At 51.0% G+C, this 26,538-nt stretch overlaps 1 protein-coding gene across 7 annotated transcripts in view; it reads right to left on the bottom strand.

Moving 5' to 3' along the window:
* The window catches only part of MYT1 (myelin transcription factor 1), a 64,929-nt gene extending 43,549 nt beyond the window's left edge, over window positions 1-21,380 (bottom strand). For 2 of the 7 annotated variants that reach the window (XM_038159166.1, XM_038159168.1), the window contains exon 1: window positions 15,830-16,357. In XM_038159166.1, the coding sequence (XP_038015094.1) occupies window positions 15,830-15,893 (64 nt within the window). In that variant the 5' untranslated portion in view covers window positions 15,894-16,357. The other 5 variants (XM_038159169.1, XM_038159167.1, XM_038159171.1 and 2 more) reach the window with 5 other exon arrangements.
* Between the last annotated feature and the right edge of the window lie 5,158 nt (window positions 21,381-26,538).

The following is a 26,538-nucleotide window of genomic DNA, read 5'->3' as shown; positions in this document are numbered from 1 at the left end:
AAGTGCCATCTTATCCTTGCCAAAGGATCCTGATGTCCCATGCCTTCATCCCTTTAAGCAAGAGGCGGGAAAGGGCTGAGTACTGGGGCAAGGAGCCTTGGCCTGGCTGAAGGTGTGTTGCCCACACCAGCTCAGAGCCTTCCAGCCTGCTCCAGACCCTCTGCCCAGCCCAGTTGGAATGGCCGAGGCAGCTCTGTCAACACTGGAATCAGATTTCCTCTATTCCATGCTGCTTAAATGCATCTGGTCTCCAGGGAGGATCAGCTTGCACTGCCGGCTCTGCCCTTTCCACCTCCCTCTGGATCCTGGCTTCAGCAGAAACGAAGCTGACTGGTTGTGTGAAGGACATGTCTGTTAACCCCTGCCTGGGCCACCCACCAGCAGCTGTGGGATGTGGTTTTAAATACGTTTTTTAAGCCCAAGGAGGCAGATCCCAGAGGGAATGGCACATTCTGGGGTCCCTCCTGACACTGAGGTTGGACAGTGATAAGTCAGAGCATGGAGCACCTGCATCCACACCCCCTTGGAAAATGACTGAGATGCTCAGCTGGTCTGATGGATCAATCCCAAATGAAACCTCCCTCCTCAGTGTCATCCACCCAGGCAGGACTGGAGCGCACACTGGAGTCTTGGGCTGCTTTTCCCCATCAACATTCATGACAAGCCATCACCATGCTCTGCCAGATGAGGTTCTTCCCAAACCTTGAATCTATCCGTCCCCCTCTGGGATATCTACAGCTGTGAGCCAAAGCACTGCAAGTTGTGTGGAATCCTGGTACAAAAGAGCAAGTTCTTTGAAAGGTTCGAGACATCTTCATCTGACCCCAAACAAGATGATGTGGAAACTTGGGAGGGAGACCACAGCAATTTGGAGTGTTAATCAGACTCATGTGTGTTTTACTTCACATTTCCAAAGAGAGACGAAAGCATTAATTTGGCAGGAAATAAAAAATTAACCCTCTAAAGAATCACAGAAAAGTCCCCCCAAAATAAACACAGCAAATCTCATAGGAAGCTTTGGGGTGAGGATGAATAGAAAATGAGGAAGGGGGGGCCTCGTGGCAGTCAGCTCTCACAAATGTCCTCGCAGTGCCAGGGGAGCCCCAGCTGCAGCCCCACCTCATCCCCAAATCTCTGCAGAGGTTACATCTGCTATAACAAAGTGATGGGGTGAGGGGAAGGTTCTGTAGAGAAAATGGGGGGTTGAAGGCTTCCTTTCCTTGCAAGATGCATCACTGCATATTCAAACTGAAAGACTAGAGGAAAAACATATCAATCTTCATTTGTTCCTCCAAGAGTAAGAAAAGAAAAAAGAAGGGAGGAAAATTTTTCTTCATTTTTGCTCAGGCACATTTTTCACAGGAAAGGTGAATCCTGAGTTAAGGAGGCAGCAGCATGCTGAGAGTGGGCTGGTCCTTCAGCATCCCACCAGACAATGTGGGCCCACTTCTCAGAGCAGACACCTGCAGCAGTGTAAGGGATCAGAGGGAGCATTTTGTGGCTCCAACTTTTATATGAATTTAAAAAAAAAATCTCAAAACCAAATTTTGCATCTTCTCTAATCTGGAGAAAGCACTCCTGGACTGCTGCACCCCTCTGCACTGCTGGCTGCCTGACACCCCTGCATTTTATAGAAAACAGGGAGAGCAACTTTTTACTTGGGTGAGTAGTGATGGGAAAAGGAGCAACAGCTTAAAACTAAACCAGAGATTTAGGTCCACTGTTAGGAAGAAGTTCTTAATTCAGAGGGTGGGGAGGCCCTGGCACAGGCTGCCCAGAGAAGCTGTGGCTGCCCCATCCCTGGAAGTAGGCTGGACAGGGCTTGGAGCAATCTGCAGTCATGGAAAGTATCCCTGACTGCAGAGAACTGGAACAAGATGAACTTTAAAGTCCCAACCCAGCCCATTCTGTGTTTCTGTGATTTTGCAGTTTGTTGCCCACACATGCAGCTCTGTGGCCACTGCCTGGAGAACACCAATAAGTGAATTTACTTCCCTGCACGGCCCCAAGCCCTTGGTGCAATGAGAGCTTTCCTGCTGGCAGGTAACATGAGCCTTATCTTTGATTTAAGCCCTCAGTCTCAGCTCCAAACTGCAGCACTGAACACCCTCACACAGCCCCAGGACTCAGCACAATTAATTGCTCCACACTCCTGCTCAACATTAACCAAGTAAAAACCCTTCTGAGCCAGCACCCCACGCACCTCAACCTTCCCACTTGCAGGAGCAGCAGCTCTGCATCAGGGTGCTTTTTTCCAAAGGAAAGGAATTAAAACCTCGGTAGGAATCAAAATACACTGAACAAGTAGAACCCAGCTTTTTCAGCAATTCTCCTCCATTCGTCTCTGATGCCAGGAGGGTTGGTTTAGCCCCCTCTCAGGGCACAGGAGTGCTGCCTATTCCAGGCAATTATCTCTGTTTACTGAAGCAGGGCTGTGTTCAGTGCTGCAAATTTAGCTTCCCAAACACGCATTTAATTTAAGATCTAATACCGGATGTTAATTGTATATTGCACAGTACACGACTGATCATTAAAACATATTAATTGAGGTTTAACAGCTGTGTAATAGATATTACATCTCATACTTATCAGCAAATATGATTTAATAATTAGTTAAGATGGGATGTATGGATGGGAGATCTAGCATGGCTGGCTGGATTGTGGATTACTTTGTTCATTTGCTAAACTGAAGATAGTTTTCCTTATCACATTTAGAGAGGAGCTGGGCAATCACCAGGGAGATCATCAAATGTTTTGGGTTGGAAAGGACAAAGCTCATCTTGTTCCAATCCCCTGCCATGGGCAGGGACACCTCCCACTATCCCTGGTTGCTCCAAGCCCCATTAACCTGGCCTTGGACACTTCCAGGGATGGGGATGTTGAGCTTTGACGTTCTCCCCTGGAAGAAGTCCCAATGTGTTTGTAATCTCTATAAAAAGAAAAATTAAGGGGTCACATGCAGTCTCCTCCTAAAAGCTGAGGCTGAGCTGTGGGGCCCCAACCCTGTCACTGTGTTTGCAGAGCTCACGGAGTTTGCTCCTGGGCTCTCTGCTCCTCAGCCCCACGTTCCCAGCCGTGGCTCCTCTCACGGCAGCACAGAGCCAGAGGGTGCCTTGCAGCACCACATGGCTGTCCAGAGACCCCAATCTCACTGCACCAGTGAACTGCATTTGTGATTCCACGGCCCCAACAAACACACAGTGCTGGCTTAGCCTACCCTGCCACCAAACCACATGCTGTGACGTCATGAAATCTGTGATGCACACTCTGACCTTTTATTTATTATAAGGAAGGGTTTGATTTCAGTGGGAACAAACCTTTCTAGTGCTTTCCCTGCCAAGCAGCCCCCTGCAGCTTGTGCCTTGCTGACACACTGAGCCACTGGCTCAGCACCAGCACAGCTCCGAGGTGTTCAGTGCTGACGGCCAAGCACAGCCTGCTCAGCTCTGCGGGTCCTGGGGCACAGGACACAGGAGGGGAGCACCAGACTGTGCCAAGGGAAAGAGGACAGCTCGCCACCAGCACCGTGCTGCTGCTTCCCCATTTCCAGCCACAAGAACCTGCCACTCTCCTTCCAGCCATTCCTGCAGCTCAGGAAGCATCCCCAGCCTCGGCTCTCTCCTCCAGCACTGCCTGAAGTGCAAGTGATTCATGTCCTCCTTCCCAGCCCCTGCCACCTCACCTCTGGGCTCATCCTGCTTCTGATGCTGGCAGCTGTGTCACCCCTGTGCTCACCTCAGCCCTGCCAGCTCATGCTTTGTCCTGTCATACCTGGCACCTTTGCATTCTCCTAAACTCTTTGTCAGGTCCTCGGTGGGAGCAGGGAATCACCCCTTCCCCACAGCTCCAGGACAGGACGGTGAGCAGCTAGCTCAATCACAAAAAGATTCAGATTTGCCAAATGCAAAAACATGTTGCAATGTGAAGAACCATGGCAAACTGCTCCTTGGAGAGGGAGCAAAACCCTCAGTGTGGGGTTTATTTACAAGCTCAAAATCCACCAGGAGCAGGGTACAGACATCACCCTGCCATGGGACCTGCCATCCCCAGACCCTGGTGATGGCTGTGCCACTCTTCATCTGGGCTCCTCTTTCCACCCCTGCCCAGCACCTCTGCACAGCTAATTGTGCTCTAGGGAAGGACCACCATTCCCTCCTGTTCCTCTGTGTCACCCAGGGCTGCAGGAGCTGAAGCCCTGTGCACCTACAATGCAAGGGAAGCAAATGAGGCTGCGGTGTCTCCTCATTAGGAGCAATATTCATGCTCCAGTGTTCACGGCCAGTTAATAAGAGTTTTTTATTAGAGCCTTTTTTCTTTTCCTACCAAGTGGCAGCAGCGCAGTACACAGCAGCAGGACACAGCAGAAGGTATAAAAGGAGGTGTTTTTCACTTCCCATCCTTGAACCACTTGTGTACTCTTCAGAGAGGAACAAAAGCCGCGTGCCCACAGCACCGCTGCTGTCTGCACGGTGTTCTTAAGTATTGATCAAAAAGATTAAAGAGTGAACATTGTTCAACATCTGATTTTCCCCCAGCTCTGTGGGGGAGCTGTCAGAGCACAAAGCTGCTCAGAGTGTGGTGAGGGAGGCCACCAACAAGAGGGGAAACAAAGCCCTGGGGTTCTCTACCAGAGAATCCTTTTGGTGTTTCCAAGGCCCAGGACAGCAGCAGAAGGGCCTGGAAAATCCCTCAGCCAATGTGGACCCCTTCAAGGCAAGAGCAATACCTGAGCTGAGGATTTCTCTGCCTCCTGCCTTTGCTCTGCCAGCCACAAAGTGTGAATGTTCCTACTGCAATTGAAGGAACCTCATTGAGATGGCTGATAATTCCTCCCCAAACATACCTGAGCCTGATGAAAATAGAAAATGGCAATATTTTAAAAAAAAAACCAAAAACAACAAGCAAACCCCAGCATATCCTTTCCAAATGATGAGCACCATCATCCTCCTTTCTGCCAGGCTTAAGCACAGCAGGGACCCCTCCCCAGCATCCATCCTTTTGTACATGCAGGGGAGCCCCTCTCAGCCACACTCATCCACGCGTGCCCAGCGCCTGTGCAAGCAGGGGTGTGAGGAGTCAGACATGCAGGAGAGCATCTCTCAGAAACAGGATGTTGCTTCTTTCTTCTTGCACATTCCCCTCATTATTTTGTTCTAATTTGCCTTTCCTGGTACCTTCTCTATTCAACAAAAGCCAAATGCAAACGGCGTCCCTTAATCTCCAGAACAGCAGCTCACTGCTGAGAAAATAATATAGATGTAACTTCCAGCATCACACACTTTCTTTTCCATTTATATGCAAATGCCGACCTTTCACCCAAGCTGTCTCAAAGAAGTATTTCCTTAAAAATGCAAATAGCATGTTGCAGGCAGTTACTCTGGCTGAGTCTTTCTTGTATTATTATTATTATTTCTTTTAACCTTACCAGCACTGTAAAACACAACAGCTAAACTGCACCCTGGCAATAATTACTTTTCATACCAAATTGAAAGCTTCTGTGGAGCCAACGTGTCGAAACACCAGCAGGAGAATTCTGTGTGGATAAATTCTTGGAGATGCTTTTGGGCAAGCATGTCTTGGGCCAGTGGGAAGGAAGCAGCCCCAAGACAGCTGCTGCTGAAGGAAACCACCTGACAGCTCAGGGTGAGGTAACAAGGGTCTTGTAAAACCCTTTCTGTGGTGCTGCTGGTCAGGAGCCCTCAGGAGTGGGAAAACGACCTGTGTAAGCCAGGGTGAGAACAGGAACAAGGAGTGTGTCCACTGGCAGTGCAGGTGTTGGGTAAGGATGTCCTTCCCCACCTGAGGAGGTCTGGGACAACCTTCAGGGCTGTGTGTGCTCTTTGTGCTGTACAAAGGGGCTCCAGGTCAGCATTAGGACCGTGGGCCTGAAGATGAACAGGGAGAAGGGTGGTTGAAGAAGGGGCTGGTGACGAAGGAGCCACAATGATTCAGAGGAACAAATAAGAGTGGGGATTTCAGCTCCAAGGCTCCCCTAATTCACCTCTCTTTCTCCCAGCTGCTGGGACCCCTCTGGTGGAAAGCAGCTTCCAGCTCCACCACGACAGCAGTCACAGCACCAGCCCCCTGTGCATCTCCTCACCTGTGGGCATGGGGACAGGGTGTCCCCAAACTGGTGACACAAGCCCACCCCAACACGTTGGGGGGTGAAAGAAGGCATCAGCATCTGCTGAAACCAAAGCCCCCTTCCCCACAGCTGCTGTGAGCCTGCACAGGGAAGTGCTCCCAGCATGGATGGATGTCAAACAGACTGAGCTGGAGGCGTTGATCCAGCGCGAGTATCTGACACACTGCAGCCAAAGCACTCCATCATCACTTTGGAAACCAAGGCATGGGAGAAGAGAGAGACCAAGCACAGTGCTTGCACGAGGCTGAGCACTGAGGGGAAGCCAAATGTAAAAAGCCAGCTACAGACAACCTTCCTGGGATGAGGCAGCACAGGTTCAGCACCTGCTTCTGAGCAGCAAATACACATTTCCCCAGTGTGTAGGGAAAGAGTAGAAGAAATGGAAAATATGAACTGGTCTTTCCTCTGCCATTTTAGCCATCCACAGATTTATCTGTCAATGATTCTTGGCTTCCTTCTGAGCTCCAAATCTCCTGAGATACTCCAGTGCTGACTGTCACAGCCCAAGTTATTTGGACTCTGCTGTGACACTTCACCCTCAGCCCTGTAGGTTCTGGGTAAGAAACAACTGCAAAACCCCAAAAACTTAAACAAAACCCCACATTGTTTCTGCCCAAATTTGGCCCCAGTTGGGCACACAGATGTGTTTGTGGAGCACAAACTGCCTTTCCCCCAGCACAGGACTGGGGTCCAACAGCAGTGTTTGCTCAGGGAAGTGTTTTCCTGACAGGGATTTCTAGCACATGTGACACCAGGTCAGGCAGAGGAGGGAGAAGCTGCCTGGAAGAGCCAGGGAAGGGGCTGGCAGTGCCTCTGACGCAGAGTTAGATGACTAAATGGGCTACTTCCCAGCTGCCAGCTTGTCTTTACGATATTAAGCCTTTTCTCTCTGCTGCCATATAAGAAGTGAAAAGTTGACACGTAAGCGTGTGTCATATGGAGTCAGGGAGACAGAAGCAATAAGGCATAAAAGGAGGTGAGATCATCGTGCAGCAACAGCTCCCCAGGGGTACGAGGCAGCTCTGCTCAGTGCCCGCTGGCTCTCAGCCCCCACCAGCTTCACCCTCCTGGGCTTGGCACACTCAAACCAAACCATTCCCTCACCAGAACCCCCAGACCAGGGGCAGGCACAGGGTACCACGCTGCCCACCATGAAATGAGGCAATTAATGCCTTCTGAAGGGTCAGCTCATTAAACAGCAGTCACCACTGCAGCACGAGTGTCACAGCCCCCCAGGATTATTGCTGCTGAATGGGGCGGCTGCTGTGCACCATTTGCTTGGAAAAAAAAGGAGAATCATCAGATATGTTGAGTTTATAGCCCTGCTGGCACTGCTCTGAGCGCTCCTGCAGGCTCTGTGTAATTGAAATTAAACAGAGGCGAGTGATACCTTTCTGTCCTTCCTGCAGCCTTCACGTGCTTGGGAATGCAGCACAGGGACAGCAAGGAGGAGGATGAGGCAGCAGCTGGATGCCCATGGGCACTGCTCTTGGAGCAGCTTTCACCCCCACCTCCAGCCTCTTTCCCAGGCTGAGCCCTCTGTGCTGCATCAGTTTTGTCCCAAAACTGAGGCGGGAGCAGGGGGAGCCCACAGTCCCCAGCAGGGCAGTCACCCCCAGGCTCCACAGCCAAGCTCATATCCCACAAGTTGGAAGTTTCTCTCCTCTCCAAATCATTTTCTCCCAATCCCCCCCTTTCTGGCAGGGTGTCCTTACAGTGGGTGAGTGCAGCAGGAGCAGCCAGCCTGCCGGAGCCACCTGCCTCCCTGGGAGCCAGGAGAGCTGCTCCGTGATGAGAGGGAGATGAAAGTTTCTAGGGAATGTGGGACAGGAGCTGACAACTCTGTGCTCCACTGAGACACCACAGGCGGAGTTAACCATTTCAAATGTCATTTTTTTTAAAGCAACAACATTGCTCCCAGGCACTTTTTTTTTTCTTTTTTATTAAATAAAAAACGGAGCAGCTCTCTCCAGAAGGCTATTAATCCTCTCCTGTCACTTGTGTTCTTGGAGAGCGCGTTTCTCTGGGCAAAAGCAGTGAGTTGCTCACTGACTAATTACATCAAAATATTGAGGGCAGCAAACAAACCTTTAACTCCACTTGCCAGAAGCTCGCTAGCTGCAAAGCTTCAGAATTATGAAAGAGAAACGTATGCAAAAGCAGGAGAAGCTGGGACTCCAGACGTGCTCGTGGCCACATCAGCTTTTAAAGGGATGAATCCTTTCCTCTCTTGAGTAGCAGAGCTACTCAAGTTGGGCTAACTTCACCCAACCCAACTTCACCCAGAATCTCACCCACTCAAAGATTCTGATTTCCTACAAATAAAGACTATTTTTTTCCTTTGCTGTGGAGGTGAATTCATTTATTTTCCTCTCATTCCCACACAGGTATTTGGGAGCAAGGACTGGACTCATGTCCCTCAGGAAGGCTCAATTTAGCCTTCAAGCCCCACTAGAATTCAGTTTTAGGCTGAAACCAGACAACTTCTCTCAAAGCTCACCTGACACCTTCACTTATCCCAGCAGCTCACCAGAGCAGCCCTTCTTTGAGACACAGTATTGCAGATTTAACCCTTCCCTGCCATAAAACTTCAGCCAAACATTCAACCAGCAGCATTTTGGCACTGACTTAATTCCATGCCATCACCCTTCATTGCCCACACAGACACAATGGGAAGAAAGGAAAGCCTAATTCTGCATTTAGGTGCTAAACCTGATGTGCTTCCAGAGGGTTTGGATGTCCAAGACCTGAAATAGGTGACTGAAATGCAATCTTTGGCCCCAAACCCACGGCTGCCAGAGAGCCACGGCCTTCCAGCCCCCAGACCTGCATCTCCCAGGCTGCAGAAACACCAGGAGCAGGGAAAGGCTCCAGCTCTGAAAGGTGGGTTAACCAAGGCAGCTGCTGGAGAGCTTTCTCTGCACTCTGTAGGTGCTCAGGTAAGGGGGTGCTCACCACAAACCTTAACCAGACGCTCTCAGGGAGCCCAGTGACACGCACAAGTTGTTCAGCGTCAAATTGTTGGTTTCAAGGGATTGTTTAAAAGGAGGGAGAAGATTTTCAAAAGTCTTCAGACTGTCACCTATAGATTTTGCCATCAATAACTAGTTTTTTTGAGTACTGCATGCATGAAAGCTCCCATGAGCCATCTCTTGTACCTTATAATAATATTCACCCAGGGAATCCTCCTAATGCTGGGTTTGAACCCTTTGCTGCTGAATGCACCCGACCTGGGCTTGCAGAGAGGGCTCAGATAAACGTGCCTGGCAGCTGCTGCTCAGAGAGACAATCACAGCCCCCAGCATTGATCAGAGAGGTTCTGATTGCACCCACAAGGAGCAAGAGGCTTCCCCAAAACTGGCACCAGCCTCGCTTGCAGATGCTGTCCTAGGGAGAGCCACATGCTTGCCAAACAATTTCAAGCAGAGGAATGAAGAAAGGCGAGTCTCTGCTGCAGTTTATATTTAATTAGAGGGAAGGCAGCTTACGCAGCAGTTTCAGAAACATATTGTCTTACAGCATATTGGATATTTGTATCTTAACAGCTCAACATCGATTTCTTTTATGTAAAGGAAGAGGGGGGAAGAGCACAGCGTGCCCTAAGTTGTGTAAGCTCCAAAGAGACTCCTGCACCACTTGGACTAATGTTTGGAGTAATCAAAGGCGTGAACTCATGTATTATGGATGGGAACGAGAGTTTTCAGGCTTCTGCAAAAAGGAATCTCCAGCGTTTGGTATTTTGTTAGCAGCCTGGCACCATATGGCTCTCCCCTGCTGATATTCTTTCACACCAGAACTTTATGTTCAGATGCTTTAGTTAATATTTTACCCAGCAAGCATAAACAAGATGCAAAGATTGCAGTCGACAGCAACCTTCTCTTAAACCATACATGCACGTTAATACTGAAGGCTTCTTTCAGCGAGTGCTTTACCCAACACATGCCTGGCTTTATTTTTTCCTTAGGGGTCCAAGCTAGGCCATTTACTTTAACTGCCTTCCCATTCAGCAAAAAACAAGCAGCCAGCCCATGAAGGACATTTTCACCCCCTCTCTACTCTGCTTCCTGGCTCGTCCAAAGCAGCATTGGATGAGTGCAGGTGAGACATGCATGCTAGTTTTGTTTGTGTACAATTTAAGACTGTTTCCCTGCTTCTGCACCATTTCAGCCTAAATTTTATCTTGGAAAGGCAGAGTTTCCCCTTCTCCACTCACTAAACAAGGATGGAGCCCCAGGCAAAGCTCCCAGCCCAAAGGGAAGGCTCACACAAGAACCATCAGCCTAAATCAATCACAAACAACAACACAGAGCATCCAACCCGAGGTCCAAGATTTGTGTTTCCCTGTACTCTGCACCAAGTTAGACCCAAAATCACTTTGGAAAACTGCAGCTCTGAGATTTGGCTCTAAATATTACATTTAAACTCCCCCCCCACCCACCCCCACTGTCCAATATTCTTATTAGCCTTTAATATTCTTAAAACAAATAGGACCTAACAGATGTCTTCTCAGCCTGCACTCTTATTAATGAGAATATTGTAAGAATGGAAATCAGGTCACAAATGTTTAATACTTTGTTTAAAAAGTCTGCAGCTTCTTTAAAGAGTTCCACTAATCCCAACATGACAGATGTACAAGGCAGTTTTGCTTGGGGCAGATTAAAATTCTCGCTCTGATTTGCTCTTTCATTTGGTCTGATTAAAATAACATTGCGATTTTTTTTTTCTTTTAACGTGCTGACTTCAAAATAAAAAAGGAAAGAATAAAAAGTGACCAGTAAAGGCCAGCATGATCACAATAAAAGCAAAGTTATTGTTGTTAAGATTAAAAAAAAAAATAGGTGAGGGAAAAGGAATGGGGGAACAGCCTACTCAAACTCCGGTTAGCATTAAAACTCTGTGTTAAAGATGAAAGGGGAACCTTTCCAAACTATGTTTTTCCATTTGAAAGTGTTTATTAATCTATTCTCTCTGAAGCAAAAAAGTTCAATGAAAGACAAAGATCAAAAGTATTTTAATTTAGGTGAACTTTTTTTTTCTTCCTTTTATTTTTCCTAAACAAAACCAAACTGAAAATCAGAGGATTGCAGAGCACAGCACTTCAGTGTTCTGCTCTAAGACTGACATTTGCTGGGAACAGCCCAACTGGCAGAACATGGTGATCCCAGCCACTTTTTCCTCAACCAAACCACGCCTGGGAATTCCCTATTTCCCTTTCCTGACATCCTTTCACACCAGACCAACCTTCCCTGGGCAAACTTTCCCAGCTAATTCATTTCCTTGCTGCTACAAGACACACCTGGCATTGGAGTCACACGTGAAAGTGTGTGTGGCAGTGGGTACCCAGGATGCTCTGATGGGAGCAGCAGAGGAGCAGGGCACTGGGATGGAGCCCCAGCCCACATCCTGTCCCTAAAAGCCACATCTGCCTTTTCCCTCTTGGGTCTGCCCAAAACCAGCCACAGGTCCCACGGCTGGGTCCATCCAGGCACTGCTGGACCGGTTTCCTACAGGCATTGCCCCCCAAAGGCTGCTGTAGCATGGGGGGGTGCATGGTGTTAAAAAGCAGCCAGAGCTGTTCAAAATGCAGCCTCTCAAAGGGCAAACTCCTGCTTCAAGAGACCAGCATTTCACAGAAAGTGGGCAGTGTGTTTGCCTGGACCTCTCCAGCCCAGAAATCTTCTCTGCCTCCCCACCCAGTCCCGCAAACCCAAGCAAGGGTCACAGGAGCATTGCAGGGATGAAAAACCTCAACAATAGAAAATCATTCATTTTGAGATGGGTATTTGCCATTTTTCCTTAAAACTCCAACTTGTGCCTTCTCAGAAACAGTCCTTAGAAAATCCACAGCGTTTAAAGTTTTTGGGGATCTGCTCCACTCTGGTGATTTTTAATGTTTACAGTCTTTAAACACAATTGTTCAATACATGTTCATGCCCCTGAGATGTCCTCACCTCAGTGCCCAACTTCAGCTATTCCCAAACCAGAAACAACAACCCTTCCAGGCAAGACACTGTGGGAAAGCAGCTCAGGGAAGCCGAGGGATGCCCTCCTGTGCTGCTGCTGCCAGGGCACCTGCATGGGGAGGAGATGCTTGGAAACTGCTCTTCACCTTCTGCGTGTCAGCCGTGTCCCAAAGGGCAAAGCCACCCCACAGCTGCTCCCAGAGAAGCAGCTCCTGAGCTCTGCAAGGGCAAATGCAGCACTTTCAGAAATCCCCTTTGACAGATTAACCTGCCAAGAGGGGAAACTCCAATTATAAACCCACAAAGCCCTTTTCTCCTTGGTGAAAATATTTGTGGGGAGTTGGAGGGGACAGATTCCCCTCCCAGCTCTGAAGGGAGCAGAAGAGATGTCCCAGCTCTGCTCTCTGCTCCCAGATCCCAGACAAGAAACTCTCACATAAATTCATTTCATTCTAGGAACAAAGAATTTGAGGCCTTTCTGCACTCCAGAAACTTTTCACAGCCTGTGCTTATCACTTCACTTCTCTATTCACACCATGATTCTCCTCTCTAAGGCCTGGGCTACAGATCAAACTTCTGTTTTGCAAAGCTAAATAGGCTCAGAAGTGGTAAAAAATACTTCAACATGGGAAAAATTTCATACAATCCCACCTTGAGGGTGTCAAAGACACCACTGGACTCTGCACCACACACCCAGGAAGACCAGCATGAGACCATGGGTGAAATTATTCTTTATAGAAACCAGTAAAACACAGGAGAAAGAAGGAAAAGGCAGAGGAAAAGGTGGAAAAATTTTCTTGACAGCAACTGCCACCCTGCCAAAACTCCAGAAATACCTGGGAACTGAGAGGCTGTGTGGCAATTAACCCCAGGCTGATAAAACTTTCATAGCTGCTGTAGGACAGAAAAGCCAAATAAACCTGGAGTGTGGGGCGCCTCAGCCTCCCTCCTTGTCCGCACAGCCAGGGAGCAAACAGCATCTGCACAATAAATAACCCACAAGGGGATTTGTTGGGGAAAGAAGAGCAACACACAGTGGCACAGTAACAGCTCTGGGAGCCTGAAGCGTGGATCCTCCATGCTCAGCGCCCGTGTATAAGAAAGAGGAACAGCTATAAAGTGAGGAGAGGAGATGCACTTTGTCATTAAGGAAAGGGCTCTAACAACTCAGCTTACAGCTGGAAAAATAAACCCTTGCCTTTACAAACTCACAAAGCAAAGGAAAGAGCGGGTCCTGTACCCCACTTCGCCACTAAAGTTCCACATCTGGCTTCCCCGTGGCAAGGCGATGCTTCCCCGCCTCTCCCTCCCCTTCACACGCCTCGTTTCGTGTCTTCTGGGAAGCCCAGCCCAGCCCTGGCTCCAGCCTTTACTGTAAATCCTCCCCTGCCCCTGCCACGCTCTGCTCTCGGGGGACAGAGGGTCCCGGTCCCCCCAACCTTTGATGGCAGCATCCCTGGCAAAATCAGCCCCCCGAGGCTGCAAAAGGAGGGCTGTGCCCCCCGCCGGGCAGGGAGAGACCATTTTACATTACACAGCTGGTTTTGGGGGTTCGGGAGTGTAACCTCACCTGCCCTCCTCAAGCCCTGAGGCAAAACTGCGGTGGGATTTCAGGAAGGGAAAAGAGTTTCTATTTCCTGAGCTCTAAAGCTGTGTCATTCAGCCTCTCCTGAGAGTATTGCTGACTTAGGGCGCACTGCTCCTCCCCAAGCCCGAGAAGAGCAGCAAGTCCCATCCAGAACCCAAGTTTGGAGGCAGCACCCCAAAGCCGAGCCTTCCGGGGGGTGGAGGGGGGGTTTAGCACCGTGTGCTAAAATGGCAGCTGCTCTGACGCCGAGCTACGTCTTGCGAAGTCAGCCCTGCCCTCATCATCATCATCATCACCATCATCATCATCATCTGACTGCCGGGAACAGCTTCGGCTCCCGGGGCTCTGCGGGACGGGGCGGGGGAGGCGCAGACCCGGGGGGGCTCCGCCTGCCCCTGCCACCCCAGCCCCCAGTTTGTCACTCCGGGCTGTTGGGGACAGTCCGGCCCCGCGGGGCAGTCACAGGCCAGAAGGTCCCTGTGTCCCCCTTCTCTCCCAGCCCAGCGCGGGCCACTCGCGGGTGTAGCCCGGCTCCCCAAAACACGAACCGGGACATGTAGGGTGGTACAGCTGTCCCGACCCCCGGGCTGCTGTCCCCCTGCTTCGTGTGCCCCCCGCCTCGGGGACGAGGATGTTCCGGGGGGCAAAGGGACCGGGCCGCTCAGACAGACAGGAGTGGAGGTGGTGGAGGGAGAACGAGGGAGGATTGGGATCTTCAGGGAAGAAGAAGAAGAAGTGGTTCTCGCCCACTTCCAGCCCAGGACCTGCCAAAGGGGGAGGGAGCACCCCGGTCCCAGAGTCACCAAGGCCACCCTTGGCAGTGACCTTAAGCACCATCCCGCAGCGGGACACCCCTCCAGCCGTGCCAAGCCCCAGGACTCCCAGCGGGAGGAGAGGGGGCCGAATTTCTGTCTCTCGGACAGCTCGAGGTGTCCCCGCTTCCCCCTGGCTCCCCGAGAGCTGCCACGGGACAGCGGCGACCCTGCGGGCCAAGGGATGCCCGCCCCTCACCGGGGACCGAGCAGGGGACAAGCGGCGCTGCCAGCCCAGACCCCTCCTCCACGGGACCCCCGGGACATCGCCACCCCCGAGCGCGGCCACCCAGCCCGGGGGAGCGGGCACTGCTCGGGGACAGCACCCGGGACAGAGCCGGGCCCGCCGCTCCGGACCCCAGCTCCAGCGGGACACAGGGGACACAGGGGACAGCTCCCGTCTGCTTTCTGGGAAGGGAAAACCTCAACTTTCGAGAGTTTTGATGCTCTTTGTGAGGCGGGGATCCCAGAGACTCACAACATCACTTGGGGGGAAAAAAATAAACTCACAAAAAAAAAAAAAAAAAAAAAAAACACAACAAAAAAAAACAAACAAAAAAAAAAAAGAAAAAGAAAAAAAGGAAAACAAGGGGGAAAAAAAAGGAAAACCAAGTTCTCCTTGTTCTTCCCGAGGCAGGTGAAGAGGGGACAGAAGGGGGGAGGGCAGGCAGGTTTGAAAGAGCCGAAGGGGACAAGTTGTGCCCGGGTTTCCCGGCGGTAGCAGCCGGCGCTGGTTTGTGCTTTGCAACACGCGCCTGCTCCAATCTGCGCCGCTCGGGAACAATAAACAGGATCATACAAAGAAGTGGAAAGGCGGCATCTTTGCTTCTGGTTTCTATGACAGCATCAGAGAGAGACAAACCAACTATAAACTCTAATTCCTAGATTCCTCCTCCCCCCTCCCGCAAACTCCCTTTTGTCTGCCATTAATTAAAGTGGCCATATGGAAAAGGCTGATAATAACAGCAGATGAGCCAACGAGAGAGAGGGAAAGGGAAAGAAAGAAAAAAAGAATAACTAAAAGTAGCGGCAGGGCGATGGCGAGGGTTTAGCCGGGGCTTTTCGCACTTGTTTTCAGCGGCTGCTCGAAGCGAGGGGCTCAACAATAGCGGGAGGAGAGCGGCTGCCCCCGCACCGCTGCCCGGCCGCATCGAGGGGGGCAACCTGCCCCCTTCCTCTGCCCAGCTCCGGGGAGCCTGGCATGCCCCAAGGCTCCTGCTCCGAGAGCGCTGATGGCCACGACCTGCCCCTTTGTGTGGGAGAGCCTCCGAGGGTGCCGACCCCTCTCTGGGGCCGCCTCCCCGAGGAGGGTCCGTCCTACCCGGCGGCAAAGTGCACCCCAAACTCAGCCCAAGTGACCGGCGTCGATGGCAGCGCAAGCACATCCTCAGGCAGCGGTCCCCTGCCCCTCGCTCCCTCTGCGAATAACCGCGGAACAACCACCACAACAAACTTTGCTAAAATTGATAAAGAGATTAGCCAAGCAAAGCCTCTTCCGAGCAAGCTAAAAATAAGAACGCGCAGATTTCTGTCGTGGTCAACGTATAGAGAGAAATCCACAAACATGGCACACTTCCCTTGCGCCTCGCTGCTATAAATAGAGAGCTCTAAAGTAGGCAATAATCGGAAAGAAGAGGGGGGGAAAGGGGAAAAAAAAAAAAAAAGGAGAAAAAGAAAAGTCTGGCGGCGGCAGGAGGGAGCAGCCGCCTGCCCTCCGCAGCCGCGTCCCCGGGCGAGGGGGGCGCGGAGCTGCGCAGCCCCAGGAGCGCGGAGCCGGGCTGGAGTTCGGGCAGGAGGGGCCGCGGTGAGGGGAGCGCGGGGAGGGAGCGCGGAGCCCGGTCCCGCCCGGTCAGCACCTCCGAGAGCTCCGCGGCCGCGGGGCCGCCGCCGCCGGCGCAAACTCCTCCCGGCGCCCGGGAGCGTCTTCTGCTAACACCTCCCTCCGGATAAACATCCACCGATCTCGCGGTTCACAAACCCGGCAAGCATCCTCTTCCAGAAATATTCAGAAAGTTTCCCGGTTGAATGCGACGTAGTGCCTTTTTTATTTCCTTTTTTTTTTTTTTTTTTTGTTTAATAGATCTCCTCCTTTCTCATCTTATTCAACCTCTTTTCAGTCAGAAGCATAACATGTCCACTAGCGTCTCGCAGCCGGCGAGAGAGCGAGCGAGCAAAGATGGACCTAGGAGCATGATGATCATCATAAAAATCCCCTCGGTTCTCCAGTGCAATTTTCAAAACAACAACCCAGCCTTCGTGCTGTAAAGGCGAAACGCCTGCGTCTGTTTACATCAACTGTGTGCTCCGAAAGCCTTTCCCCTCTGTCTCAATCCAAGGGAGGGGAGGGGAGGGGAAAAAAAAAAAAAAAAAAAAAAAAAAAAAAAAAAAAAAGAAGAGGGGAAAAAAAAGAAAGGAAAAAAAAAAAAGAAAAAAAGCCAGCATTATCTGCCTTTGTCAGCGAAAGAACATAATATTGACTTACCTTTCCCCACAGCTATTGTCTGCCCCTTTACAAAATGACATCACGGAAACCAATCATGAAATTTGCATGGGGGAGGTTGTGGGGGGAGAGTTCTTGGAGGGCAGCCCACTTCCCTACACCAGTAACACGCGTGTAAGACGGGTTGTTGGTTTCAATTAAATATCTGATACTCCTTAGTGTGTGAACTCTTAAGCCTGCTAAAGGCAATGTCTCATTTACTTAATGACCGCTCTCATTAATGGAAATGGCACAGAGGGGGCTTGCTGCGCCTTCCCTTTGTAAATACACTACCCATGAACCCTTGGGGTTGCAATATATCTGTTTACTCTCTGAGGTGAAATAAATTTACAGTATAGCATCAAAGAGAGCGAGCGAGAGAGATGGAGCGGCTGCCTTGAGTGCACCGAGAGTTGGGGCTCTCCCGGCCCCGCCGGCCCCTCTCTCCCGGCGCTCCCCCCTCCCCGAGACCCAGCAGAAGGTGAATGATTTTACCCGAGCTGATTCATAATTAATATGCACGAGGCTCGGGGCTCCTCTGACAGCGGCAACACAAAAGGACGGCGAGCGCGACGAGCGCCGTTCCGTGTCCCCCCCGCGCATCCCGGCGCGTGGTACGGCCCAATAATTCCTAATAGCAGCAAGCAGCGAGTGACAGATGCCCTGGGTTAGCACAGCTCCAGCGAAAGTACTTTACAATATTTATTGGTGGTTAGGAAGATGACCTATCACCATAAAGAACAGACTGGGAAATTTATCGCCTCTATGAACCTGGAAGTATTGCATATTAGCTGATGTACATATTCAAAAGCCGGTGGTTAAAAGGTGTATAAATATTTTAATTAATTTTTTTTTGCCTCCCCTTAAAAGCAAAAAAAAAAAAAAAAAAAAAAAAAAAATAAAGACACAATGTATTCCCAGCAGACAACTTCTCACGCCGAGGGAAGTGGTTTACATTTTACATTATAGATGTTGAGATGGGAAGAACAACATAAGGAAAAGTCCTAAAAGAAAACGGTGACTAAAACCATTCAGGGGTTGTTTTAAGTGATAAAAGTGCACGTTCTTGCATTATGCATCTTTTCCTCCCAGAAAGAGTCATACTTTCCAGGAGTTAGCATCGTCTTTCCTTGAAAAATGCTTGTTTCGTGGCGGTCCGGCCACCCCGGGAGCAGAACGTGCCTGTCTCTGGGGAGAGCCCCCAGCACGGAGCGGCAGGAAGGGCATTAGCACATCCCATCCCTGCCCGCTGCCAGACGGGAGCATTAGCACTTGGATCGCAACTTTTCGGAAATAGCGAGGGAAAACACAGCCAGGCTGCAGCCCCACGGGCTGGGAGAGGAGAGGGGGAGCGACACTTTCCTACCCAGCGCTTTCCCCTGCACCCTCGTGCCATCCCCAGCCTCGCCGAGACAATTAAGACTTTCCTGTCATCTTAATGAAGATTTCCAAAAAGACGCGGGAGCTCACAAATGGACAGAAACCCCAGGAGTCCTCAGAGAGCGGAGGCAGAGGCTGGCAGGGAAAGCTGAATCCTGCTGAGGATGCACTCTCCTGTGGGAAACTCCGGCTCCAGAACGGCAGGGCCCCAGGCTCCTCTCCTGCTCACCCCCACCCTGCGTGGGTTAGGGGCAGGCAGGAGGGGGAAAAGCCGCTCAGACTGCCCAAAACCTGGCAAATTTGTCTCGGGTGGGTGCTGCCGGCAGCTCCGTGTCACTCACAGGCCATTGCAGGGCACATGGCAGGAAGGAAGGATTTCATTTCCCATCTCAGGAATTTTATTGACGAGAGGGTGGCAGAAATACTAATTTTAAACTGTTGAGGCCGCTTTGGAGGTTGTTAGGATGCCCATTTCCTTGGCTCGCCAGCCTGGTGTGCTCCTGAACCATTAACATAAAGGAGATATTCAGCAGAGAGTACTCCTGAAAAGCTGTTTTCTATCTCCTTTGGACACACCACGAAGACAGGGATATTTTACATCCTAAACCTTTGGCATTCAGAAATTCTATTAAACTCTTATCTGCAGGCAGCAGGCCTGGTGCTACACTGCATCTCCATTGTTCTGCACCCGCGATAGAATCAAAGGGAGGGCTGGGTGGACTCGGCTCCCCTCCGCTCACAATGCTGCCCGCTCCTCTCCACCGCGGCTTCATTTAGAGCCCTAATGCTAAAACTTGAGAAACAAAAGCACAATAGATTGGGCTGGGAGGCAGCGGGGAAGTGTGTTTACTTGCGTGTGCTCCCCCGTAAATGGGAGCACACGCAGCCTGCATGGATATGAGCGCACACATGTGCCTCTCCGAGCGTTAAGAGAGGGATTTTATTACTGCTGCTGTTGCATTTATTAACACGCGACGCACCTACGAGCCCCAAGGCAGCTGACAGCTCTGATAGCATCCGGCTGAGCTCTGGGCTGCCAGAGGGTGTTGGGCTTCTCTTTGTTCCCAAACTCGCCGCACTCCCCTCTGCTCTCCTCCCAAAACGCTGCAAAGAAGCTGCGCCTCTCCCGGAGTTTCTCGCTGCTACCAACTTTAGCAGCGGCAGGAATTCCCATCTCGCAGCCCTCAAATCCCTTCCTACCCCCAGAAAATCTCCGGCTTAGGCCAAATGCCCCACACCCAACGCTGGAGGAGCCCGGGGGGGAACGCGAAAGCCACGAGTGGGCCCCGGGAGCGGCGGGTCAGCACCACGGACAGCTCCGCCCGCTCCCTCCCGCGCAGTTTCGCCCTTTAAAGTCTTTTCCAGCCATTTTTAAATAGCGTTTCTCCCACACGCACTCCCTAAACCTCTCCGGAGTCACTCCACAGCTGTTTGCAGGGAGGAGATAATTATCGTGCGTTTCCAGGTCTCAGAGAGCCGTCGCTTCCCTAAAGGGAGCCGCGCAGCAAAGAGGTCTAAAATAGATGTTCGTGTATTTTCATCTTCGGGGGGTTTAAGACGGGGGCTCCGAGAGTCCCTGCCTGCAGGGTGCCTGCAGAGCCGAACCCAGAGAGGATTTTAAAAAGCAGATTCCCTTCACGCCCCTCCCCTGCTCTCCATGCCATTTTTTCCCCCCTCGTGTTTTCAGATCAAGCTCTTCAAGTTGGAAATTATTTAAAATAAAACTCCATTTGCTTGTGTAAACACAACCACAAACCCACCGCACTGTGTTTCATTGGCTTCTTTGAGTCTGTTTCAAAGAAAATTAGATCTCAAACTTTGCGCATTTGTAATTGGCACCAACTTCTCCGGTTACCAGCTGGGGGTGAAAGATTTTTTTTTTCCTTGTTTCTTTCTGAAAGCTTCTATGCAGATGGGCTGGCTGCCTTAATGCCTCAGACTACAATTAGTGCTGTTGTATGCCGAATAGAAATGGCCAGCATTAATATTGTATATGGAACAGCTGAAGGGTTGCGAAGAAACCTGCCCACTACAGGCCCCTGGCAGATGGAACAACATGCACAGGCACAAAAAAAACTTTTAATAACCCTTTGCTCGCTCTCCAGCGCTCCCCTTCGCTCCGATTTGGGCGGGTCCTTCCCGAAGAGGCAATGCCTTTGTCTAAGCCAAATCTAGAGCTCTTTTCTCCCTGAAGAACAATAATTGGAGCAATCACCATCTTTTGCAAAAGGCACCTCGCATTATCCCAAAACTTCCTCCTTTGTGCCTCGGGTAATGCAGGCGCTGAAACACACACCCAGCTGAACGGGCACGAACGAACTTTTTATTTAATAACATCGCCCTCACCCCTTTATTACCCAGCAATGTGCAAGAGGGGTGGGAAAAGCCCATAAAGCCAAACGAAACCAACCGCCACCCCCTTGCCCGGCAGAACTGCGACCAGAAGCTGCAGAAAACAGGATTTTCTCCTCGTCCCCCTCCCCTGCGCTCCTCGTCCTTTGCAATTAGGTGAGACCCGCGGCAGCGGGGACAAAGCCCCTCCGGTGCCTCGGAGCAGCAGCGCCGGGGGCCGCGCACCCCCCGCACCCGCAGCCCCCTCGCAGCTGAGCCCTGAGGGGCGGGGGTGAGACCGGCACCTCGCTGGGGAAACGCAAACCCGGGAGACCTGCGCCCCGAGATGTACTCGGGAACCTCTTTCTGCCGCCTAACTGGGGGAAAATGCTGTAAAACAAGGAGGGATGGTTTGCCGGTCCCTATTCCCCCGCCCTCGGCCACCGAGCCCCTCTGCCAAGGCGTGACTTCAGCGGAATTGAGAAACTCAAGAGTTTGAGAGGAGAAACGAGGGAGACACGCTAAGGAATATCCTCCCTGCGCTCCCACCGCACCCCCCGCATCCGCCGGCGAGCGGCTACGAACCGAGGAAGGTCCCGCAGAGCTTCATCCTTGCCGGGTGGCGGTGGCTGCCTGGCCCGGGGTGGCGGGGGCAGCGGGCGCGGAGCCGCCCGGGGTTACTCCATCATCCCTGGCAAAAGTTCCCGTCCGGAGCAAAAACTTATGGGCGGCGGCGGCCAATGGGGCCGCGCCGCAAAATCCTCGCAGCGCACTCGGCGGCCAATCCGCTCCCCCCCGGGCCGGGGATGCGCACCCCCCTCCCGGCCCCTCCCGGCCCCTCCCGGCCCCTCCCGGGCCCCCCTCCCTGCGGGCTGGCGGCGGGGGGAGCAGGGGAAGGGACCCGTCCTCCCGGCGGGCGGGGGCTCCGCGCATCGCATCCCTCCTGCCCGTAATTAGGGGACGGAAGATGTGACAGCGGGCACATCCCAGCGCGGGGGGGGCGTGGGGCAGACACACAACCCCGGGCGAAGCATCCCCAGAGAACCCAGCCACGGAATGGTTTGGGTTGGAAGGGACATTAAACCCAACCTCATTCCAACCCCCTGACACAGGCAAGGACACCTTCCACTATCCCAGGTTGCTTCAAGCCCCATCCAACCTGACTTTGAGCAATTCCAGGGATGGGGCAGCCACAGCTTCTCTGGGCACCCTGTGCACACCTGAGCCCACAGCTGACCCAGTGGACAGGGACAGAAGCCACTGTCCTGAGGCAACCCACAGGCTGCAGGGCTCCGCACAGCCAGCAGTCACTGGACTCTGACGTGCCCCAGTCAATTCAGAAATGCACAAGTCTAATCATGGTCACACAGAACTTGTTGGATGCTTTGGTCGAGTCCAGGGTGTACTGGGGAAGGGAAAGGGGGAATTGGTTCTGGGAGAGATCCAGAATGGAAGAGGATGTCCCCCTGCCTCAAAGGACAGATGGCAACATTGGACTGAACTGATCCCAGCTGGAGAAAACTGGATGCAGGCCAGCTACTCTCATTGGCCTCCCAGATGGAAAAGCAGGGAAATAGTTACCAGGAAATAATAATAATAATAATAATAATAATAATAATAATAATAATAATAATAATAATAATAATAATAATAATAAAACTAACCAGAGATAGCACTGAACTTTGATATCCCATTGGCTTAGAGGGCAAAGTGCTCTCTCCAGGTTGTGGTCCTCCTGCTCCCAGCTCATCCCCTGAGGTTAAAACAAGGCCAGCTCTTTCCATGGGTCACCCCTGGCCTGAAGAGAAGGAAAAGTGACATTTCTGAAAATGAGAGAGAGAAGGGATTTCCTGGTGAAAATTGATTGTCAGTGTAAAAACTCAGCACCTTCACCTGGATGGACAAATAAGTGCATTTACAAAAAGAGAACAAACCTGGCCCAGTCTCAGCTCCAGTAATTTGGGAAAGGGAAAGGGCAAAAACCTGAGCTTGGAGGGACAGTTGGCACCAATTATAAGAAAGATGGGACAAAGCTTATGTTAACTGAGGGAGATTTGAAAGCAATTCATCTCAGCAGGACATGCCGGCATATTTGGATTTTTTTTTTATCAACATAGTGGGGGATGCAGTTGGAATAAAGGTTGATAAAGTGTGCAGAAAAAGAGGAGAATTCACTCTTTGAGGCAAGACCCTGGGCCAAACTCTTTGTTGAATATATCTAACTCCTTAATTCAGATTTCTTTGCAGGCAGAGGGCTGTAAGAGAGAGCAGGGAGGGACAGCTTTGATGGGTTGAGGCAGAAGGGGTGTGAATATCAAAGTGCACCTTTTCTGCTACGCATGGTCTTCTGCTGGTCTCAGGGAGGTTTGAGAAAATAATGATCACAATAATCATTATCATTGCCATTGGACTGAAAGTCAGGAGTTTGAGTCAAATTAAAAATCTAATTCTTGAATAGGGAGAAATTGTCACTCTTGAAAGGGGCTGGGTAAGGCAGCTGGGTCCTGCATCAGGCTGGATATGGTTTGGGAAAGGAGCTGGAGCTGGGCCCTTTGTACAGCTCCATGTGACTGCACAGCTCTCCAGCAGAAAGGGGTGTGACACAGCCCGTTTGGGGACTGGCACCTCTTCCCTCTTTGAATTAGCAGCTCTGCCTTTGCAGAATATTCTGTGCTTTATTGTCCCTTCAATCCCCACCTTGGAAGATGAGAGGTGACATTGCGGAGAGCTCTGCGCTTGGAAAATGACTTTCAGAATTACGTTCTGGCAATTTGAAACTTCCGCCCTCTCATCTTCAGCCTCTTGGGGCTTTAATGGGAGACAGCAAAGTGCCTCTTCCTCCTCCCCTCTTTTCTTTTCCTCCCCTGTTCTCCAGCAGCTGCAGCGGCCGGGATTCAGCAAGGTCACTCAACTCCATTGCTTCCTGCATGCAGGAGTTCTCAAATTAAGGGGTGTTGGGAGCAGCCTGTTGAGATGAAACAGCCTTCACTCAGCTCCAGCAAGCAAGGAAACAAAACCCCTTCACAGTGGCTCCAGACTGGCTCACCTTCCCTGAGCATTAGCTAGGGGAAAAGGTAAAGGCATGGAGGAGCAAAAGCAGGATAAAAAGAGTCTGCAAAGCTGCTGTCTTTTGTCTAGCAGAGCAAGCCCCAAAATTTTATTAGAGGCCATGTGGCTGTAGCTGCCTCATCCACTCCTGGGTGTTTTCATCAGCATCTCACCGTGGTTCTTTTTTCCCCAAAATTCCTGCTGCTGCCTCTCCTTTCCCCAGTTCAGCAGCGAGGCAGAGTTGGCCCCATCCATCCCCCAGTCTTGGAGCACAGTGCAGAGATGGGAGCTCATCCCTGTGAGCTCTGAGCTTGCCAGCAGTGTGATCCTCTTCCCAGGTGCCACTGGTCTTAGTCCTGTGCAGGCATTAAGAGGAGCAGAAGAGAACACAAATGGGAATGGAGAGGAATCACAGAAACTCCACTAATATCTGGGTGGTTCCCTGCTGAGGGGCCTGGGAAGCCATGTGGCTCACACAGAAAAAGACCAAAGGAAACACCATCCCTTTGTAGTCTGATTTCTGTTGATGCACTGCCAGACTGGGAGGGGGTTATTGTTCCATGCGTGCAGTTTTGCATCTGAAATAAATAAAATCACCAAGATATTGCTCTATGTACTCCAGCAGCATCTCACCAGCAACCTAAATATCTCCCCTGGCCAATGGCAACCCCAGCTTTTCCACAAAGGAGGGGATAGCTCCAATTATCTCTTGACTGTTTTATTCTGTCTTAAATCCCTTTCATGGCTGCGTGAGGGAAAGCTGGAGAAGCCGTATGCAGATATTGTCAAGCTCAACTTGATAGGTACTGTCAAAACTGCCAGAGTGTGGTGACAATAAACATTTTAGCTGGCTAACAATTTGCTGCAAAAAGGGTTGACCCTGAAATCAAGTTCTGCTGTAATGAACACTTTGTCTCTAAATATTTGCATTTTTGCTGACAAGGTTCACTCTCCAGGAGATTTCCTCCGCCCGTGAACAATCTGCCTTCACATGAGATGCAGGATGGATGCAGCTTCCTGAGCCAGTTCCTTATCTGGCGTGAAGAAAGGATGAGCACATTCCCAAAATCAGCAGAGCCATCGTGGATGGGGGATGCCCAGCCAGGGGAGTTGCTCAGTTCCAGGGTGCTGATCCCCCTCTCTTTTCTGTCAGGTTCTGCATGGCAGGGCAATGCTGACAGCACAAGGCTGGAATCAAGGCTTGTCCCTGCTTAACAGATGGGGAAATTGAGGCACGTGGTGATCCTGGATTGTATTGGACTGTCTTTGCTGAGCTGGAGGCAGAGCAGCCAAAAAAGAGGCAGCCAAAGCAGACTGCCTGTTATCCATGGCTGCCCCAAACCAGCCGTGAAGGAGGAGGAGGAGGAGGAGGAGGAGGAGGAGGATGAAGCCATACTGGAACTCTCAGCAGCTCCGGTTTGGTGCCCACCTGCTCCAATCCTTCAAGCACATGGAAAGCTGGAGCTGCCCACCCTCAGGAGCTTGGGCTGCCCACCCTCAGGAGCTGCTGCACTGAACCTTCCTCCATCCTCCTCAAGGTGATTTGACCAAAGTTACACCGAGAGTCGCAGGCAGAGCTCAGTGCCAAGAGTCACCTTCCTTAGCCCCCAGGCCAAGAGCCAGGCTGGCTCCATGGTGTCAGAGATGAGGCTCAGAGTTCCCTTGCTGCAAAGGTTTATGTGTCTGAGGGTTACATTTCCCAGGTTTATGTGTTGGAGGGTTAAATGTCCCAGGATAACTCTATCTTGGCCCAAGGGCTGATCACCACCTGGGTGTTTTTGTCTGCTCCCATTAATGATGGGCAAACAGCTATGCCTAATTCCCCAGAGACAAGGTGTCCAGCTTGGATGGGGTAGGGATTTACCTGCTCAGGGCATCTCTGTGGGATAAATGTCCTCCAGGGAGTCAAGAACCTCCTGTGCTCTGCACCACTATAGGGAAAAGCTGCAGAGTTTGATCCCACCTCCAAGATGCTGCATGTGGGAATGTTGTTGACAGTGAACAAGTGGGGCAGTGCAGGGCCTCAAGTCTCCCATGTGTCATTTGTCCCAAAGCCAAGCATGGGGCAGAGAAACAGCCAGGGCAGGTTGCTGGTTTCTTGCTTAGGACTTCAGTATCCCATCTCCATTGCTGCAATTAATCCATAATATTGGGGGAAAAGTTCCCCACTGCACAGATTTTCCCACAGAGGGAGATGTGAATTTCATTTCTACTGCTGACACTGATTTTTGAGGGGTGGCTATGGGAAAGGGTCTTCATCCATTCTCCTTCCAACACCTGGCTTCTCTATTTCAAATAAAAGGTGCTCAGAGCACATCCTGCCTCTTACTACAACTATTAGCTGTGCTTACCAGGCTGGGACTGTGATTTGCTTGAGACCCCTAAATTACTAGGCAAGTGCCCAATAAATTGTAATAAATTGTAATAAAACTTCTCATTGTTGCAGAAAATTGTGGTGGGGGACAAACACAGAAAGAATCCTTATATGTTTGCAAAAAAAGACATAAAGGGGAGGAAAGCACAGCTTATTTCATTTTAATCTCTCTTTCCCCTCCCTGCTGCAAGGAAAGGCAATTTTCACTAGCACAGTGTTGTCATTTTGCCGAAGAAAAATTCACGGGTTTGGCCAGAGAGGAGTATTTTCTTTGATTTTTTTTTTTTTTTTTTCACTCTGTTGGTGTCAGAGAGCTGTTGCATTTCTGGCAGTGGCAGTGGCTCTGTGCCTTGGAAGGCAGCCGGGCTCCTGCCTCGATGCTCTCTGGCTCTGCCATCCCACATGGTGCCTCCTCTCT

Source organism: Motacilla alba, chromosome 20, assembly GCF_015832195.1.
Source record: "Motacilla alba alba isolate MOTALB_02 chromosome 20, Motacilla_alba_V1.0_pri, whole genome shotgun sequence".
Lineage (NCBI taxonomy): Eukaryota > Metazoa > Chordata > Aves > Passeriformes > Motacillidae > Motacilla > Motacilla alba.
The sequence above is the reverse complement of the archived record's forward strand: the minus strand, read 5'-3'. Positions and strand labels throughout refer to the sequence as shown.